At 38.2% G+C, this 18892-nt stretch overlaps 2 protein-coding genes across 2 annotated transcripts; both read left to right on the forward strand.

The window, feature by feature from the left end:
* Positions 1–297: 297 nt before the first annotated feature.
* LOC113547522 (uncharacterized WD repeat-containing protein alr2800) lies at positions 298–8689 on the forward strand. The gene is made up of 11 exons (XM_026947901.3): positions 298–404; positions 631–914; positions 3797–3881; positions 4006–4135; positions 4775–4997; positions 5122–5230; positions 5340–5371; positions 5734–5833; positions 6179–6244; positions 6337–6429; positions 7282–8689. Exons 1-11 carry the CDS (start codon positions 393–395, stop codon positions 7426–7428), a joined length of 1281 nt encoding a protein of 426 aa, XP_026803702.3. The 5' UTR covers positions 298–392; the 3' UTR covers positions 7429–8689.
* Positions 8690–11722: 3033 nt separating this feature from the next.
* Positions 11723–18693, forward strand: sult1st6 (sulfotransferase family 1, cytosolic sulfotransferase 6). Its single transcript, XM_026947819.3, has 8 exons — positions 11723–11973; positions 12055–12301; positions 13696–13824; positions 14485–14582; positions 16012–16138; positions 16245–16339; positions 17540–17720; positions 17810–18693. The coding sequence occupies exons 2-8, from the start codon at positions 12094–12096 to the stop codon at positions 17920–17922; spliced, it is 951 nt and encodes a 316-aa protein (XP_026803620.3). The 5' UTR covers positions 11723–11973; positions 12055–12093; the 3' UTR covers positions 17923–18693.
* Positions 18694–18892: the final 199 nt, after the last annotated feature.

Genomic DNA, 18892 nt, shown 5'->3' on the forward strand with positions numbered 1-18892 from the left:
AATATTTACACATTCAGTGTAAAATCGAAAATGAAAATATATCTATAAATATCTAAAAATATTTGTAATAATTATTTATATCTGTGCATCTCTAAGGGCTTGAAGTGTGTTAATGTACATGACGCCTCTGTTTACTGCATTATATTGTAATACGTGTTGTTTTAGAGTTTTTCTGTTTGCTTTGTTTTGTTTTTCTGTTAAACGTTGAAGTTATATGAAAGAATTAGTTGATATAATTAATGTTGACGTTGCTGGAATTGACAGCATGATACTTCCGGAATCCAGGAGCACGTGACGTGGTTGCTAAGCAACGTCTGTTGTTGGCGTCGCTAATCACGCAAAAAGTAGACCAAAAAAAGTCGAAGCTGAATACCAGAAAGTCTGAAATAAAGATGACTTTACAGGTAAATCATTTATTTAAAAATAACATGTATACTTTTTAGACTTAGCAGAAGTGACGTCATCAGAGCGCAGTGTAATCCTGGGCATTTAATTTCAGTCACTCTTTTAGAGTGTGGATTATTTTGCATGTTACAGCATGATCTTGAGACTCCAGGATTTGTCCTACTGCATTCCTGGAAATCAATGAGACAAAAATAAAATATGACTTGACTTTATATTTCTATCTAGTTGTCAAACAGCAGGCCGGAAACTCCAGTAGTTGAGGATGGGGACCTGCAAGCGAGGTCAAAGGTCAAAGGTCACGGTCCAGGTCTGCTCAGCATGTCCGACTCTGATGCAGACCCCATGGACACGGAGGGAGAAGAAGAGAGCGAGGCTGATGCTGAGTCTGAAACAGAGCAGGACATTTCTCTCTCCGTTCACCTTCCCAGTCCTGTCCCTACCAACAGAGAGACATCTGTCCCTCAGACTCCACCCAGAACTGACGGAGACCTCCGCATACACGCTGTCCTGTGGGTACACACACTGTAGTGAACACTGTTCAGCTCCCTGCGTCTAGTGTTTAGATACACACCTGCTCACAGGAGGTGACCGTAAAATCAAAACATAAAGCCGGGATCAGTGTGACACACTAATGCTAAATAGTGAGCAGGACCTTACTGTGAGAACCACAAAGCAAAAGCAAAACATAGCCCATGTGAACATCGTGTCATGTGAACATTGCTTTAAAGGTGCAGTTTGTAACATTGCTTTAAAGGTGCAGTTTGTAACATTGCTTTAAAGGTGCAGTTTGTAACGTTGCTTTAAAGGTGCAGTTTGCAATTTTGCTTTAAAGGTGCAGTTTAGATCACTGCTTTAAAGGTGCAGTTTGTATCACTGCTTTAAAGGTGCAGTTTGTAACGTTGCTTTAAAGGTGCAGTTTGTATCACTGCTTTAAAGGTGCAGTTTGTATCACTGCTTTAAAGGTGCAGTTTGTAACATTGCTTTAAAGGTGCAGTTTGTAACATTGCTTTAAAGGTGCAGTTTGTATCACTGCTTTGAAGGTGCAGTTTGTAACGTTGCTTTAAAGGTGCAGTTTGTAACATTGCTTTAAAGGTGCAGTTTGTATCACTGCTTTAAAGGTGCAGTTTGTAACGTTGCTTTAAAGGTGCAGTTTGTATCACTGCTTTAAAGGTGCAGTTTGTAACGTTGCTTTAAAGGTGCAGTTTGTATCACTGCTTTAAAGGTGTAGTTTGTAACGTTGCTTTAAAGGTGCAGTTTGTAACATTGCTTTAAAGGTGCAGTTTGTAACGTTGCTTTAAAGGTGCAGTTTGTATCATTGCTTTAAAGGTGCAGTTTGTAACATTGCTTTAAAGGTGCAGTTTGTATCACTGCTTTAAAGGTGCAGTTTGTAACATTGCTTTAAAGGTGCAGTTTGTATCACTGCTTTGAAGGTGCAGTTTGTAACGTTGCTTTAAAGGTGCAGTTTGTAACATTGCTTTAAAGGTGCAGTTTGTATCACTGCTTTAAAGGTGCAGTTTGTAACACTGCTTTAAAGGTGCAGTTTGTAACATTGCTTTAAAGGTGCAGTTTAGATCACTGCTTTAAAGGTGCAGTTTGTATCACTGCTTTAAAGGTGCAGTTTGTAACGTTGCTTTAAAGGTGCAGTTTGTATCATTGCTTTAAAGGTGCAGTTTGTAACATTGCTTTAAAGGTGCAGTTTGTATCACTGCTTTGAAGGTGCAGTTTGTAACGTTGCTTTAAAGGTGCAGTTTGTATCACTGCTTTAAAGGTGCAGTTTGTATCACTGCTTTAAAGGTGCAGTTTGTAACACTGCTTTAAAGGTGCAGTTTGTAACATTGCTTTAAAGGTGCAGTTTAGATCACTGCTTTAAAGGTGCAGTTTGTATCACTGCTTTAAAGGTGCAGTTTGTAACATTGCTTTAAAGGTGCAGTTTGTAACGTTGCTTTAAAGGTGCAGTTTGTATCACAGGTTTAAAGGTGCAGTTTGTAATGTTGCTTTAAAGGTGCAGTTTGTATCACTGCTTTAAAGGTGCAGTTTGTAACATTGCTTTAAAGGTGCAGTTTGTATCACTGCTTTAAAGGTTCAGTTTGTATCACTGCTTTAAAGGTGCAGTTTGTAACATTGCTTTAAAGGTGCAGTTTGTATCACTGCTTTAAAGGTGTGGTTTGTAACATTGCTTTAAAGGTGCAGTTTGTAACGTTGCTTTAAAGGTGCGGTTTGTAATGTTGTTTTAAAGGTGCAGTTTGTAACGTCACTTTAAAGGTGCATGTTGTTGTTTTAAAGGTGAAGTCTGTAAAGTTGCTTTAAAGGTGTGGTTTGTAATGTTCCATTAAAGATGCAGTTTGTATCACTGCGTTAAAAGTGCAGTTTGTAACTTTGCTTTAAAGGTGCAGTTTGTAATGTTTTAAAGATCCAGTTCGTAAAGTTGCTTTAAAGGTGCGGTTTGTAATGTTGTTTTAAAGGTGAAGCTTGTATCATTATTTTAGAGGTGCAGTTTGTAACGTCGCTTTAAAAGTGCAGGTTGTAATGTTGTTTTAAAGGTGAAGTTTGTAATGCTGCTGTAAATGAGCAGTTTGTAATTTGTCCCTTTAAAGGTGCAGTTTGTAACATTACTTTAAAGGTGCGGTTTGTAACATTACTTTAAAGGTGCAGTTAGTAGCATTTGTTTTTCTAGCTCTATAATAATCACAGTTTTCAAGAGCACAGATACCTTAGAAAACACAGGATTCACAAAAATCATCATGCAGTGACTCACACTAGTTTCTAGTTTTTGAGTGTTCACATTTTTTCAGGCCCAGAATTTTCCTCCACTTCAAAGTGGAACAGATTTGCACCAGCTCCACCCCTTTTTTACTTAAAAGGCAACTCACAAAGTATTCATAGTTTCAGCAGACGGCGTGGGACCAGTTGAGGGAAGAGAAACTTAGTCAGTGCATTCATTGTAATTCACTTGGCAACCAGCAGAGGTCTGTAATTACAAACTGCTGCTTTAAACGGCCACTAGCAGTGATTGAGGTGGAGGATCTTGGCCTAGTTAATGTGTTTACTAGAGTTAAAAAAAAAATGTCCCAAATGCTAAAATGTGTAGAATCTGTTCTAACCAGAATTTGTGTTTTTTTTCTTTTGTTTGTTTGTTTTTTAACCTTTTTAGCCTAAAATTGTGTGTTTAGTGTTGTTGTGTAGCTGATTTACGTAGAGCCCTAATCTCATTTACACTACAGTTCTGCTGAATGCTGGATTCTGATTGGTCAATAGTGCAGCTCAGTGATTTGTGAAAGAGTACACATACACACCAGCACACACACACACACACAGTGTTCCTGGTTATAATGACGTGTTATTGTCTCTCACGGCATATTAGGACTCATCCACGTCCTCTATTCTGTTCCAGACAGTGCGACTGTGAGGTCATGACCTGCCAGTTCAGCAACGATGGGACTCTACTCGCTGTTGGACTCGCTGACAGCTCCATCAAGGTTCATCCATGTCCTTAAACACTGATGTGTGTGTGTGTGTGTGTGTGTGTGTGTGTGTGTGGGCGCACTTGGACTAACAGAGATGAAGATCAGATACACTGAGTGTTAATGTTTGTGTTTAAAGGTCTACAGCACTGACAGAGGGGAACTGCTTCACACTCTGAGAGACCAAGATAGCGTGGTCTGCTCTCTGCCTGTCACCAGTCTATGCTTCACACACACCAGCCAAACACACAGCATCCTCCTGGCTACCTGTGAGAACAACTTACACACACACACACACACACACAACATTTGAACACTTTTACTTTTACTGTAATAACAATTACAGGTTTGGATCATGTTTTTAACATGAGCAAGAGGAAACGCATGGCCTGCTTCTCTTATATTAGAGAATTAAATTCAGCTGTTGGTTTACAGCCACCTTAATACCCTTAGGACTTCATTGAAAAAGAGCAGGACCAGTTTATAACCATTTTATGAGTCAGCGCTCCAAAGTGTGAGCATTCAGAACAAGGGGATGTCGGATTTACGGGAATATTTTTCCTAACAGTAGTCTCAATGGTCCAGGCTCTGTAAATGGATCACAACTCATTATATGCAGTTTTGTGTGATTATGTGTGAGTTTCCTGGGTGTCTACTGGCCAAGTCTCATACTCTCCTCCTGTATGCGAACAAGATTATAAGCACTACGAAGGTCAAGTTTGGTGAAATAACAGTGATTTACGAAGTTGTACCTTCTAATAAGCAAACAGCACAATCTCCAGTATGGTGCGGTAGGAGGTGACTAGCTAGTTTTTTGCTAAAGACCTCACCAAGATCTGATTAGCAAATCTGAATAGCAAAATCTCTCTCTCTCTCTCTCTCTCTCTCTCTCTCTCTCTGTATTTCAGACGCCAGTGGGTGTGTGAGGTGCTGGTACGTGTGGGGCCGGCAGTGTGTGTGGTGGCTGAAAGAAACGAGGGATAATGGAGAAGGTGAAGGAGGAATGCAGAGGCAGACCCTCTGTCTGTCCGTTTCTCCGTCCGGTGAACAATCAGTGACCGGTGGCTCCGATTCAGCCATCCATCTGTACGATCTCAACACACACCAGAGAATACAGGTCTGCAGGGCCAGGTAAATAATGAAAAACCTAGTTTTCCATCATGCAGTGCACCATGCACTTACCATTCCTCCTTCGACTTTATGTGACAGGAATTATATCCTGTTTGTGAAACCTCATTTTCTCAACCTTCCCTAGCTCGACGAAGACGGTGATGGATGGCCACGACTCACGCATCTTTGCCGTGACATTTCATCCTGACAGAGAGACAGAGTTCATTTCGGGAGGATGGGACAACACTATTCAAGTAAATCACTGAAGAGTGATCATTGAATAGTAGCTGATATGTTGCAGTATCGCGTCATATAATAAGAGTCTGTAATCAGTAATATAATCACATTGTGGGTTTTTTTTAGTTCTGGGACACCAGACAGCAACATGCAGTCAGGTACAGTATTTATATTCAACTTAATATATATTATTGAAGTGATACATTAGGCATAGTTATTCCACATGGTAAAATATAAACAAAGGCACATGGTGATTGTCGCTATGGGAAACACAACACAAAGGCAGAATCCTTGATACAGGGACTTCTATGGTGGATGCTCCATATAAACAGATTTTTTTTTTTTTTTTTAATGGTGATATATGTTGTTTCTTTAAGGAGTAATTTAAGGAAGGAGTCTTTGCTGTGGTATAATAGTGATGTGCTGCTATGGGAAAGTAATCAACATTGGAATGGTGACAGTAATGCCACTGTTAATAAGTGCGAAGAGCATGAAGTTTTTTTGTTTTATCTTTACTCAGAATGATTTACGGTCCTCATGTGTGTGGCGAGGCCCTCGACATTGACCCGTCAACCAATCAGATTCTGTCTGGTTCCTGGAGGAAATACACCACTTTGGAGGTAAACTCAGGGAGGATACTTACTAATTATAGACTCCATGCAGTCCAATAGGCTTCTGCTCTATTGACAATAATTCTTAAAATATCTCGGTTTCAACTAATTAAATATGTCTGCTTTATCAAATCAAAAATTATAATAACAACTATTGAGTCATCAGAACACTTTTTCTGCTAGCATAGCTAACATTAGGTAGACTGTTGTGGCAATGTCACATGACCTAGTTTGCGACTGGAACATTTAACTAAAATATACAACACATTAAAAAAAATAAATAAATAAAAATCAGCTACAAAAAGCTACAAAATCTCCCTCTATTTTAAATGAAACATTCTTCATTAAATTTAGGTCTGGGATTACAGTTCAGGCAAGAAAGTGACCAGTGTTCCCCCAGACCCACACGGAGACAGCATGGTAAGCATAAACACACATACACACATGTACACACCCAAACACACCCAAACACATTACGACTGAAAGGTATTCCTATCATTATCTAATCACAGATCTACACGTGCCAGTGGTTGGGCCGAGATCATATAATAGCAGCCGGCGGTCATGCTAACGCACTGAGGGTCTTCGATCGCCACAGTCTGACGGTGTGTATCACTGAAATATTACCAGCTAATAACATCTAATGGGCGCTTAAAAATATTGGCACTCCGGCATTTCATTTGGAAGTGTAGGTAGGTAGGTTTTTTGGCAAGTGAGAAGTTCTGTTCAGAAGGCGGGATAAGGACACCGTTTGAAGGAGTCCTTCTTGGAAAGGATTAAAGGAAGGAAGTTTTGTGAAAGTTTGAGGACAAAGTTTGTGGTCAAAACTGCCATGATGCCAAGTGTTTTATTCCTCTTATACTGCAGCAATTTCCCAATGGTTACATTTTTCGGTTTATTTAAGAATAACACGTATGTTTTATTTGTTTATAGTTACACCTAATGTTGTGGAACATCCGTGAACCAAGTTAGTTCCTGTTTTCACTTACGTTATAACAGCTGTAAACAGCTGTTCCCTCACCAGCCTCTAACTCTTGAAGTTAATATAACAAAAAAAGCTTGTCATGTTGTGGAGAAACCACAAAGCGTAAACTATTCTGTCCTGAAGACTTTCCCGTGTTAAAGTTACAGCTTTACCTCTGACTGTTACAAAGCACTGACACCGGAGACTCCTTCATAAAATCCTTCATTTAAATCTGCTTATGCGGAGTGTCCACCATAGAATTCCCCGTGAATTAGTCGTTACCATAGAAACCATAACGTATTAGAACGAGTGCATTAATAGAATTGGATTCAGATTTGAAAATATTTATCCTAGATATTATATAACAACAGTTATAATATTAATAATAATCATGTCTTATAACAATGATATACTGCAACGAATGTACTAAGTATTCTTTCACTAAATATTACATATATAAAAAAATTCTCACTTTTGACTATTTTCTCCTCAGGTGAAGTCACGGTTGTTTGACTTGCCCTCTGCCGTGTTCAGTTCTTCAGTCTGTCCATCTGAAAAGTGGGCGGGGCTTATAGCGGCCACCTCTGGAGACCAAGTGTTCCTATTGGTCACGGATCAGAGAGTGCCGAACCCTCTCTGAGTGCCTGCGTGAATTTAGCAGAAATGTGTTTTTTAACTTTTATAGCAGTTATAAGAGAGTAGGTGTACAACAAAACAGTGAAGGAAAAACTTAATCTAATAGTCGACCTTTGTCATTTTGCCAAACATTATTTAACTTTAAATTAAACTGATCATTTAATTTGTCCAAAACTGCCAGTATTGTCATTTAAATGAATATAAAAGTTCAGTGTTAGTTTAAACACAGTCTACTATCATTTCTTCTAAAAAAAATTAGCCAATACTTTTTTTTTTTTTTTGAGACCTAAAAATAAAAACCTAACAACAAACAAACAAACAAACAATTCATTCATTCACACTGAGTCTCTGCCTCAGACATTTTGTCCACGGCCCATCAGTGTGTCTGATATTGTGCTACCCTCCTGCAGTATTTTCTAACACACTTAGTAGGTTCTGATTTCCAAAATATAAACAAATTAGTGATTTAACCAATAAAGCATTAAGAATGCTAATACTGTGATGCTAATACTGTATAACTGTTACAGTCATGCCATTAAAGTTCATCTGAATCGTTCTTTCTAGTGCTGCTGTTCACACTGCATGTATTTAAAAGGGAATTGATCTACATTGTTCACGAATTCCTAAAATCGTTTTTGCTGTTTATGCTAAGCAGTAATAGCAACAGTTCACATCCAGGGGAAATTATGCACATTGTTGGTCGTCTCTCCAACTTTTCTGTCGCAGTACATCAGATGCTTGCTCAGTTCCAGCATAGTGGGGGTCCCATCAGATATAGTGGGGGAAAAAAGGAAGAAAGAGCAAAGCAGTCCGAAGGGTTAGAGGTAAAACCGTATACTACATATTTGCAGAAGAGAGAAGATAAGGACCTCAACCGGACCAATTCCCGTAAACAAGGTGGCCAGTTCCATCTATCATTTTCCTCTGACTGAGGTGCAAAGTGTATCGCTCAAAACTGGAGCTCTATTCACGATCGATTCACGATCTCCACCTACCCTAAAGCGGGTAAAAACACGGACTCATTACAAATTACGACCAGTCTCTGTTGATCAGTATATCAAAAGCACTGTTTTAAATCCTAATTAAAGAATTAACACTATGGTCTCCAAAGAGAAATGTCTTATAATACATCTAAATTAGGTGTAATCTTAATAAATATTTGATGGAAAGTGACCATTTTCAAATATTTTAATAAAACATAACCCTAGAACTGGTATTTTTGTGGTCTAATCCAGAACATATTTTTGATTTGTGTATATTTGTCATGTCTACACCAGAATAGATGTCGAGCTCCAGTTCTCAGAATACAACCGAGCCTTTGGAATATTGATTGTTACCCTGGTTCTTGATCTTGTTTCTGATTTTCTCAACTTGGGGCCTGCACCATGATGGTAGTTGAACAAACTCAGGGTTACAGGATTAGTTTCGAGTTTACAAAACCAAAGCAATCCAATCAGGCTTTATTGGTGCCATGACGCTGCTCATCAACTTCCTCTGTCAGCTCAGGCTTTGATCCTTAAGCTATGATTAATCCACGAGCACGTGCACATAAAAGCGTGATGTCCGCACCGAACAACCAATTGCAGTCAACATGGATAGAGCGAGATGCGTTTATTTTTCCGCACAAATATGAAGAATGCAAAAATGTATTACAGGCACGGAGTAATATTGTTTCTGCTGCTAAAGCAAGAGAGAACTGTTGGAGAAAGATTACAGATTGTGTTAATGTGTAAGTTAAACAAATAAATCATATATTTTTGTAATATGATGTATGTATATATATATATATATATATATATATATATATATATATATATATATATATATATATATATATATATATATATATATATATAGTGTGTGTGTGTGTGTGTGTGTGTGTGTGTTCATTTTTGTGAAACTCCTAACATATATTTGTGGATCTCATTCTATTTATTTGTGAATTCGTTTAATTTTTGTGAATCTCTCTACATTTATTTGTGGACCATAATCTATTTATTTCTAAATATGAAACAGTTCTAACCCCATAAAGAACCAAGCCAAACAAGGAATTTTTTAAAAAATGACAATGTCAAAACTTTTTTCTTTTTTTTTTTTTGAGCAGGGCATCTTGAACTGCTAACTTTGAATTTTGCCTTAATACCAGCTGCTGGATTATTGCTGGGTATTACATCATTGCTTCTCTATGTCTGCGGTTTTGTTGCCTCACCAGCCACTGGACACTAAAAAAGCAATAAAAGCAATAAACATATTTATCACTGCTATTATTTAGCAGTTCAGAATCTGTTCTGTTATCAAACCCACAAGGCGTGGAAGATTTACAGAAAGTTTCTTGTCTTTTGCAAGCTTTACATTCTGTTGGCATCTGAGAGGCTCTCTAAGGTTCCCATGTGTGGATACTAATAGGAGACACACTAATTGGTTTTACCACTTCCTTACAGAGCTCCAAAATAAAATATATTTCTACCATGTTACCATTTCTCGTGTACAAACAAAATAAATAGGCTTTCAGACACTGAGCCTCCACTCCATATACTGCAGCATGTGCAGATCATGCGCTGTGCACAAGGCAGCATATTCAATTCAATTCCATTTTATTTGTATAGCGCTTTTAACAATGGACATTGTCACGAAGCAGCTTTACAGAAATAAATGGATTCACAAAAAATATATTGTAAATATGTGAATTTATCCTTAATAAGCAAGACAGAGGCGACAGTGGCAAGGAAATTGAGACAATATGAGGAAGAAACCTTGAGAGGAACCAGACTCAAAAGCGAACCCATGCTCATCTGGGTGCAACAGATAGTGCGATTATAAATAAATCCCTTATTATTGTGTACTATATGGACAAATAGTGCATATCTTTGCAGGCCTTTCCAAAAAAATAATCATTTAATTAATTTTTTTAAAAAATTGTCAAAAGTGTATGTTCATTGTATGTATTTTTTGATATTCCTACATCTCCATTGTTGTTAAAAGAAAATGTGCTCCGAAATTCATACTTAAAGGACCCCAGTTTGACTCGTGGCATTTATGTTCTGCAAAATACTACTTATTGTTATAATTTATGATTGAAAAATGACATCTTTTTGTCACTGGTTTCTTCAGCGTTTTCCAGTGAAAAGGCCTGAAGCGCCCTGAATTTTCTCAAAAATCTTGTCACTCATTTGTCTGGGATTAATTTCTTCCCACAGACAAAGTTTCGGGTCCATTTTGAACCTGACCTACTGTATCTAAGTCGCTGTCTGTGAGTGATACATATGCATCCTCTGCTGGTCATCCTGCATGATGCATTTTCCCCATTCTGTTTTCAGCACTACATTGGATTTCCATGTATGTTCAGTGAAATGTGAAAAAGTGAAATGTACATAGGTTAGTTACAGAGTTAGTTGTAACATAGCCAGGGGTTAAATGTAACATTAAAAACATTTTATTCAGCATTTCAAAATATTCAACACTGTGTGTGTGTGTGTGTGTGTGTGTACATATGTGGTATACATCCAGCTGCAAAATAGCTCATTTCCTGTGGGGGAAGTTTGAATCTTTGCCAAGGTTCTGGGAACGTTCAGTGATTGGTCCACCCAAGAGCCGATTTCATAGCAGTTCAAAGTTTAACTTGTACCAGGGACAGTCTGGAAAGACATGATTTTAACAGAAGTAGATCTTAAACAAGGGTCTAAAACTGGTAGGAAAATAGGCTTTGGATCTTCACCTTAATTCAGTAATATAATGGTTATAAAGCACCAAATGCACTGAAATCATGAATATACTGAATATATTTATATTTAGTGTTCTCTGAATGTTTGAAATTGCACAGAAAAGAGGAAATGATGCAAAATGTAAAAAAAAAAAAAATCAAACTAACAAACATTAGCACATATAGATGAATCATTTAAAAGATTATGCAGTCATTGCAGAATGAATTGCTAACACAGTATCTTATTACAGTCAAGCCATTAATTTAATTATGTTACTTTGAACCTTTTGGTTTTAGAGCTTCTGTTTAGATTGCATATAGTTAAAAGGAAATATATTTACATTCTTCATGAATTCCCAGAGTGGTTTGGCTGGTGTGTCCATTCACACACATACATCTGTTTACAATAAGCAGCAATAAATAAGTAAAAGACAAATCATATTCAGGGGAAATTGTAATTTGCTCTAAAATTATCCACAGCTTTTCCATAATTAGCTCTTGTACACACACTGCTGGCCATCTCTCCACTTTTCTATGAATCGCAGTACATCAGACGCTCCCTAAGCTTTGAGATATGGACAGTGAAAAATGTGGAATTTAACCGCTGCTTCCTGACGGATTATGTAACAGCTCTGCACTTCAGGAACCTCCAGAATAGAAGGACATATAGAGGTGGATGGAGTAAGAGGGAAAAAAGTAGAGTGAGCAAACAAAAGGTTAACAACAGATTAGAGAGAAAAACCACAAGAAGCTTCGTATAAACATCTAATAAATATCACTTCTTTGAAGAAGAGAGAAGATAAGCATTGCAACTGGAACTTCAAATAAAGAAGCTGCAAAGGACAGGAAGTAAGATTTTAAAGTTTTTAAAGAACTAAGCAAGGATATGTGCAGAGCATGCATTTTAAACTTAAATATCTTTAATAATAGAATCTTTGTGGAGAATCAGATCTTTGGCAATAGAACAAGATGGACAAGATGGACAAGAAGGACAAGAAGGAAGAACTCATGAGTTATGAAGAAGCCATAAACAAGGCTGCCAGTTCAATCTGTCGTTTTCCTCTGGTTGAGGTGCGAGGCGTACCTCTCATGAACTGGATTGCTCAAAACTGGAGCTCCATTTGGGCTTTCTGTCCAGATCCGTCCGATTTTCTCATCTCCACCTACCCTAAAGCAGGTAAAAACACTTAGTCATTACATATTAGGATCAGTCTCTGTTGATCAGTATATAGAACGCACAGTTTTAAAGCCTAATTCAGGAATTAATGATGGAATTTATTCAGGATGTCACGCTCATGATCTCTAAAGGGGAATGCATTATAATTAGGGCTGTTTTTTTTAATCGAATTAATTCCACGATGTGCCGATTAGTTCATCAAATTAATCGCAATTAATCGCACATCAATTTTGGCTGAGAAATTACTCCCCATTTAAAGTCATTATTGTGTTAAATGAGAAAAGCATTGAATAGACATAGCAAAAAGTAGCTTTACCCTAACACTGGAGATTGGTTCCATGAATGTGAAATAAATGTCTCCTTACAGAAAAATCTCACCATATCAGCAATTACACGTCTTTAAATTTGTTTATGTGGAGCGTCCGCCATATACATCCCTGTGAAAGAGCGGTTACTATAGAAACAACATATTAAAAGAACACATTAATATAAACCTAGCGTTTATGTTACAGCCAGATTGTGGTCAGTATGCAAGATATCCTCAAAATGTCAGCTACTATTCCAGAATTATTATCTTTTAATGCCACAAATGTCATCAAAGAGTAATAGCCTTGTTCTTTAATTGTTAAATTTAAACAAGGAACATCTGGAATGTTACATATACACAATGTCCTTGTGCAAATTACTGAGCACAAACTAATTTCCAGGTGTGAGATGAATTCCCGATTTACTCCAAATCTGACTAAGAAATGGAGTTGGATCAGTTTCACTACTACTGTATCTACTAACAATCAGAAATGCAAACCACTATTAATCTGTTTCCTCTGGAGATAATTAGAAAAGGAACAAAACAAGTCTACCTTTTTCTCTGCCTGAACACCTAGTCTGGAGCTTTCTGACAAGCGTACAATTTTTTTTTCCCTTTTTTCATATCTGTATTCGTATAATAGGAGAATATTCATATTCAGTTAAACCCCTACTGTCTAACCCTAACCCTAACCCTTGTTTTATAGGCTTATTTGTTTTTCTAGTTTATTGATGTGACTTTTGCTCTTGGTAATGATCTTGAAAATCTTTTATAAGTTCACATCAAAACCTTTCTGCTACTTCTTCTACATCACTGACACACATTTATAGCTATTGCTACAACATTGTAAAACGAGAACCACAAGGAAGTAGTTTAGTCCTCCTACTACTTTTTAAACTTATAGTGATGATGAAGCAGGTGTACTGGCTGGCTGCGTTTTTCTCTTAATGACAATTAGATCCTATTCCAAACTTATACTATACTATTTATAAATGTCATGTCTAAAGTCCTCCTTCCCACCCACCTTTACACACACACTGGGTTCTACATATGCTTATGGTCAAAAATGTGTTCATCCATGAAACAGGTACCACATGGACCCAGGAAATAGTGGATCTGCTGCTGCATAATGGAGATGCTGAGATTTGCAGGAGAGCTCCAAATATTGTACGCTTCCCATTTCTGGAGATCACTTCTCCTCCTCCTATTCCATCAGGTAAAAATACATGGTCACAAATACATGCTCATTTACATCTTTCACTTCCACTACAGCAAGCATTCCTTACTAGACCCTGCTATCACGAAGATCATGGTTTGTGTTTCTTCTGACATTTGATTACAATGTCAATAACACTGTTATAACTCATCTCCATCACAGATACATACAGTATGTGGTCACCTGACCATCACAGCCATATGTGGGCCTTCCCCATATTGTTGCCACAAAGTTGTCTAGAATGTCTTTGTAGGCTGTAGCATTAAGATTTCCCTTCACTGGAACTAATGGGCCAAACCCTGTTCCAGCATGACAATGCCCTTGTGCATAAAACAATGTCCATAAATACATGAGTTGCCAAGGTGTTTCCAAGAACTTGAGTAGCCTGCACAGAGCCTTGACCTCAACCGCACCAAATACCTCACTAATGCTCTTGTGGCTGAGTGGGGAAAATCCCCACAGCAAAGGTTATTATAACAGCAAAGGTGGGAATAAATCTGTAATAGGTTGTTCAACAAGCACATGTGGGAGTGATGGACACATACATAGTCATATAGTGTACTAGAGGGCTTAAACATTCCTGCCCTTCTCCTTAATATTATGCCCAAATGTAGCAGTCAGAACTTGCTGAAATCTGGCTTTTGTCCACCTGTTCTCCAGGACTGGACCTAATAAAAACAATGAAACCTCCCAGATTCATCAAGACGCATCTACCCATACAGCTGGTGCCTGAAGGATTCTGGGAAAATAAATGCAAGGTGAGTGTAAATATTGAATATCATGTTATACCTGGTGTAAATGTAAAATGTATGTAATTGTTGATATAGTGAAGTTTTCTGTAAGGAGATGTTTATTGAACTTTTATGGAAGGATTCTGAAGTGTCAGTGCTTTGTACTAGGCAGAGGTAAAACTTTACTTAATAATTCCTGCATCCAGCCCACTGTCCAATGTATCCATCTGTAATACAAAGGGGAAAGAGAAGTCTGGAGAATGTAAGAGTGCAGTACCTGTGTACTGTAGTACCTGAGTAAAGTGCAGTACCTGAGTAAAAGCCTGTTGGCACAGCTCTGTCCACTAGATCAGATCTGGCACTCCCTTTTTAGTGAAGTCAGTCAGACAGCTGATGAGGTTGATATAATTAGGTAAAACCATGCGACAATTGCCAGCCTGCCTTATCACTTAGGGGATGCACTTGCCCATGACCCAAGTGGAAGCCCAGTACCTGTACTTCCACCCATCCAACTGCACACTTCTTTGAGTTTGCTGGGAGCCCTGCCTGTCTCAGTGATCTCAGAACAGGCATCAGATGCTTAATGTGCCGCTGTCAATCATTACTATAAATAATAAAGGGGATCTGCCAAAATCCAGTATTGAATAAAAGTGAGTCTGCCTAACCAAACGAGCAGTTCGTCAATCCATTGCATTGGATAGGCTTCAAACTTAGACACCAGGTGGCTGCACACAACCATCTCTGGTGGAGTCCCAATGTGGTGCTCTTTGAGATTATTGTGATCAGGTACAGGGAAACTCTGCTTGCAACTTGGCAACCTCTATTCTTTGGGATGAGGAGAGGTGGTTGACTAGGACCATATCAATTCTTTGAAAGGGAATATTGGGCACAGGTCAGTGAAGTAGGATGGTTTGGTAAACCAGTACTGTGGCAGGTCAGTACAGGTGTCTGGATAGTCCAGAATGAGTAGGATGAAGGCTTGAATCTACTTCCTCCAAGATACATGAAGCCAGACAACTGTATCTTTTTGGACTGCTGCTCATGCTGACTCACAGGGCAGACAGGAAGAGAGCATATAACAACCATCCCAACCAGAAAACACGGCCAATTTGCTCCTTTGGCTGCTAGGCACAGATGGCTGTGGCATCATTGGGATTCAAACTCACAGTCTCACAATGATAGGGCAAACACTTCTGTTTGCACTACTTTAGACATCAAAATCATAAGCTAGCAAACAAACTTATTGAAAAATAAGTGTTAAAATGTGTGGAAATTAGACAGGTTTAGAAACTAGGGAGCTTCTGTAGTACCATGTGGTGTGCATCTTCTATTAGCTTTTCTGGTACATTTATGACCAACAAAGTTCCCAACAAAGTAATCCCAAAAATGGTTTAGGAAGAAATTGTAATTATTAGCCATAATAGTCATCTTTCTAAATACACCTCTTGTTATTTAGGTTATTTACGTGGCTCGAAATGCTAAAGACAACCTGGTCAGCTACTACCACTTTGACAGAATGAATCTGACTCAGCCAGAACCGGGTTCATGGGGAGAATATCTCCAGAAGTTCATGAAGGGAAAATGTGAGACTCAATGTTCAGTAATCTGAAAGATCTGCTGTACTTCATGCTTTCATGCATTGCTATTACAGTACCTGATAATTGCTGTTCTTCACTCATATGTCCACAGTGGGCTGGGGATCTTGGTATGACCATGTGAAAGGTTACTGGAAGGAAAGAGAGAAGAAGAATATTCTTTACCTTTTCTATGAGGACATGAAAGAGGTATGAGATGTTTTTAATGGTTTCTTAGCCATTGATATCATGTAGAAGTTCACAACATGGTTTGGTGGCTTCCAGGCTGCAACTAAAATTTCTGGGCAAATGACCCTCTACTGTGTGTGTTTGTATATTATATATATACAATTTGGAAATGCCAATCATATATATACAGGTACTCTGGTTTCCTCCCCCAGTCCAAAGACATGTGCTGTAGGCTGCTTGGCATTTCCAAATTGTCTGTAACCCTTGCGATTGCACCCTGCACCCCGCCTAGCTGCAGACCGGTCAGAGTGCCCCATGCTGACCCCTGTCCACCACCTGCAATGGGCACGTGAACATCAGAAATGGACCATGGAGCAATGGAAGAAGGTGGCTTGGTCTGATGAAGAACTGTTGTGTTGTTATAGGAAAATCCACACTGGGGTGGTATTATGTGGCTTGACCTGAAGCAGCCTGGTTTATACATGATACATGATTCTGCATGCTTGTTCAGAAGCAGCAGTAGCACGGGTGGCATTGTTCACACATTTAAAGATTTAAAAGCGGCATCCACTAGACAGCACATCAGAGCCAGAACATCCCTGTCCATCAGGTTTCCAAGTCGAGCTGTAAAACGTTTAGCAATTATAAAATTGTCGTCATGAGCTGCATCTCAATTAGAAAAGTCTAAGCTTATATTCAAATGCATTAACTGATTTAGAAAATCCAGAAGACTGGTTTGCAAAACAGACCTGTTGTTAGGCTTGGAGACAACATTCACAGGTTTTTAAAATTAAACCACTAACTATAATAGGAAATCCAGTTAGTGTTAGTACTCAATAACAGTCTAAAATAGTAGGCCACATAAGTGTGCGATTTGAGACACAACACTAGTTTGTTTAGTGAAGGTAGATGGACAGGAAAATTGTCCTTTTTTTTTGGTGAACTACACTAGTGCACCATTTTAGGATAGTGAAAAAGAGTAAAATGGCATATATTAATTTAAACATGACTTGTCTGAAAGTGACTCCCATTGACATTTCAAAATATTAGCACACAATATCTGTCTAACTGAATGAAACAAAAGAGGAGATTGTGGGTTTATCTAATAACCCCATATGTAACTCAAGCAACCCCACATGGGGTAATGACCCCCAGTTTGGGGACTCCTGGTATAGGTTGACCTTCATACTCATTACTTATTGGTTTTCCTTCCAAATTCAGAACCCTCGTCGAGAAATAGTGAGGATCATGCGGTACCTGGACCTGTCGCTATCTGATGATATCATTGACAAGATTGTGGAGTTGACATCCTTTAAAGTTTTGAAGGACAATCCAATGGCCAACTACTCGTTCATCCCAGAGGCAGTGTTTGACCATTCCATCTCTAATTTTATGAGAAAAGGTCTGGATGTACAGCATTAATAACATTTCTCCTGGTTCACCCCAAGTCAGTGTTACACTATGTATGATTAATATGCTTCTTTTCCACAGGGGAGGTTGGAGACTGGACCAACTACTTCACACCAGCTCAGTCCCAAATGTTTGATGAGGACTACGCCAGACAAATGGCTGACGTTGACATTCCCTTTCGCACCAGCATATGAAAGACTTCATCGAGAACCTGCACTGAGATAAACACTATATTAAACAATATACAAAAAAAGGTAGTTTCGACTATTGTGACACATCTCATCTCTTTCTCATCAGAAAGTATTGCTTTATGAAGGATTTGTGAAAACAGAACCTTAGCAATCTCTGGGTTATCTTGGGAAATAACCTTAACCCTAACCCCTAACCCCAACCCCTAACCCCTAACCCTAACCCCTAACCCCAACCCTAACCCCTAACCCTAACCCATCAATTTTTAAAAATCGTTTGATGATGAACAATCATTTACAGCATTTTTGACCCAAATAATTAATACATAAGGAATAAACAATTGTGTTTGGTGCACCTCCTGATGTTTTTTATTCCTCTTATTCAATAAAACTTTGCCAACGATTACATTTTTAAAAAAATTTATTAAAGAACAAAACTTCATACTTTTTTTTCTGTTTATAGTTACATTTAATGTTGTAGAACGTCGGCAAAACAAGTCAGTTCCTGTTATCACTTACAATATAGCAGCTATAAACAGTCGTTTCCTCACCAGCCTCTCTTTTTTTTCTCTCTTGTGAAGTCGATAAGACAAAAAAACGCAGCTTGTCATGTTACAGAGAAACTGCAAAAGTGTAACCTCTGTCCTGAAGACTTTCCGCGTTTCGGAAAAGATAAAGCTACAGCTTTACGTCTGACTGTTACAAAGCACTGACACTGGAGACTCCTTCCATAAATGTTAAATAAACATGTTAAATATTGTTTAAATGATTTTAGAACATTTTAGAAAGAGCGCATTAATATAAACCTGTGATTAGTTATTTAAAAAAAAAAATCATCAATACCTTCTGACCAATCAGAATCCAGAATTTAACAGTGCTAAGGTGTAAAATTTTTTTCTAAGGTAAGCACGTATACAGTAATACAGGTTTTGATGTTCAAAGTTAAACCAGTGAGCAGACCCATTCTAATAAGATT

This window comes from Pangasianodon hypophthalmus, chromosome 12 (genome assembly GCF_027358585.1).
Source record: "Pangasianodon hypophthalmus isolate fPanHyp1 chromosome 12, fPanHyp1.pri, whole genome shotgun sequence".
NCBI lineage: Eukaryota > Metazoa > Chordata > Actinopteri > Siluriformes > Pangasiidae > Pangasianodon > Pangasianodon hypophthalmus.

Coding starts and splice junctions, on each gene's coding strand:
- LOC113547522 (XM_026947901.3), top strand. Junction 4,998..5,121: donor ATACAGGTCTGCAGGGCCAG/GTAAATAATGAA, acceptor AACCTTCCCTAG/CTCGACGAAGACGGTGATGG. Junction 6,430..7,281: donor TCGATCGCCACAGTCTGACG/GTGTGTATCACT, acceptor TTTTCTCCTCAG/GTGAAGTCACGGTTGTTTGA.
- sult1st6 (XM_026947819.3), top strand. CDS start 12,094: ATGGACAAGATGGACAAGAAGGACAAGAAGGAAGAACTCATGAGTTAT. Junction 14,583..16,011: donor TCTGGGAAAATAAATGCAAG/GTGAGTGTAAAT, acceptor CTTGTTATTTAG/GTTATTTACGTGGCTCGAAA. Junction 16,139..16,244: donor GAAGTTCATGAAGGGAAAAT/GTGAGACTCAAT, acceptor ATATGTCCACAG/TGGGCTGGGGATCTTGGTAT.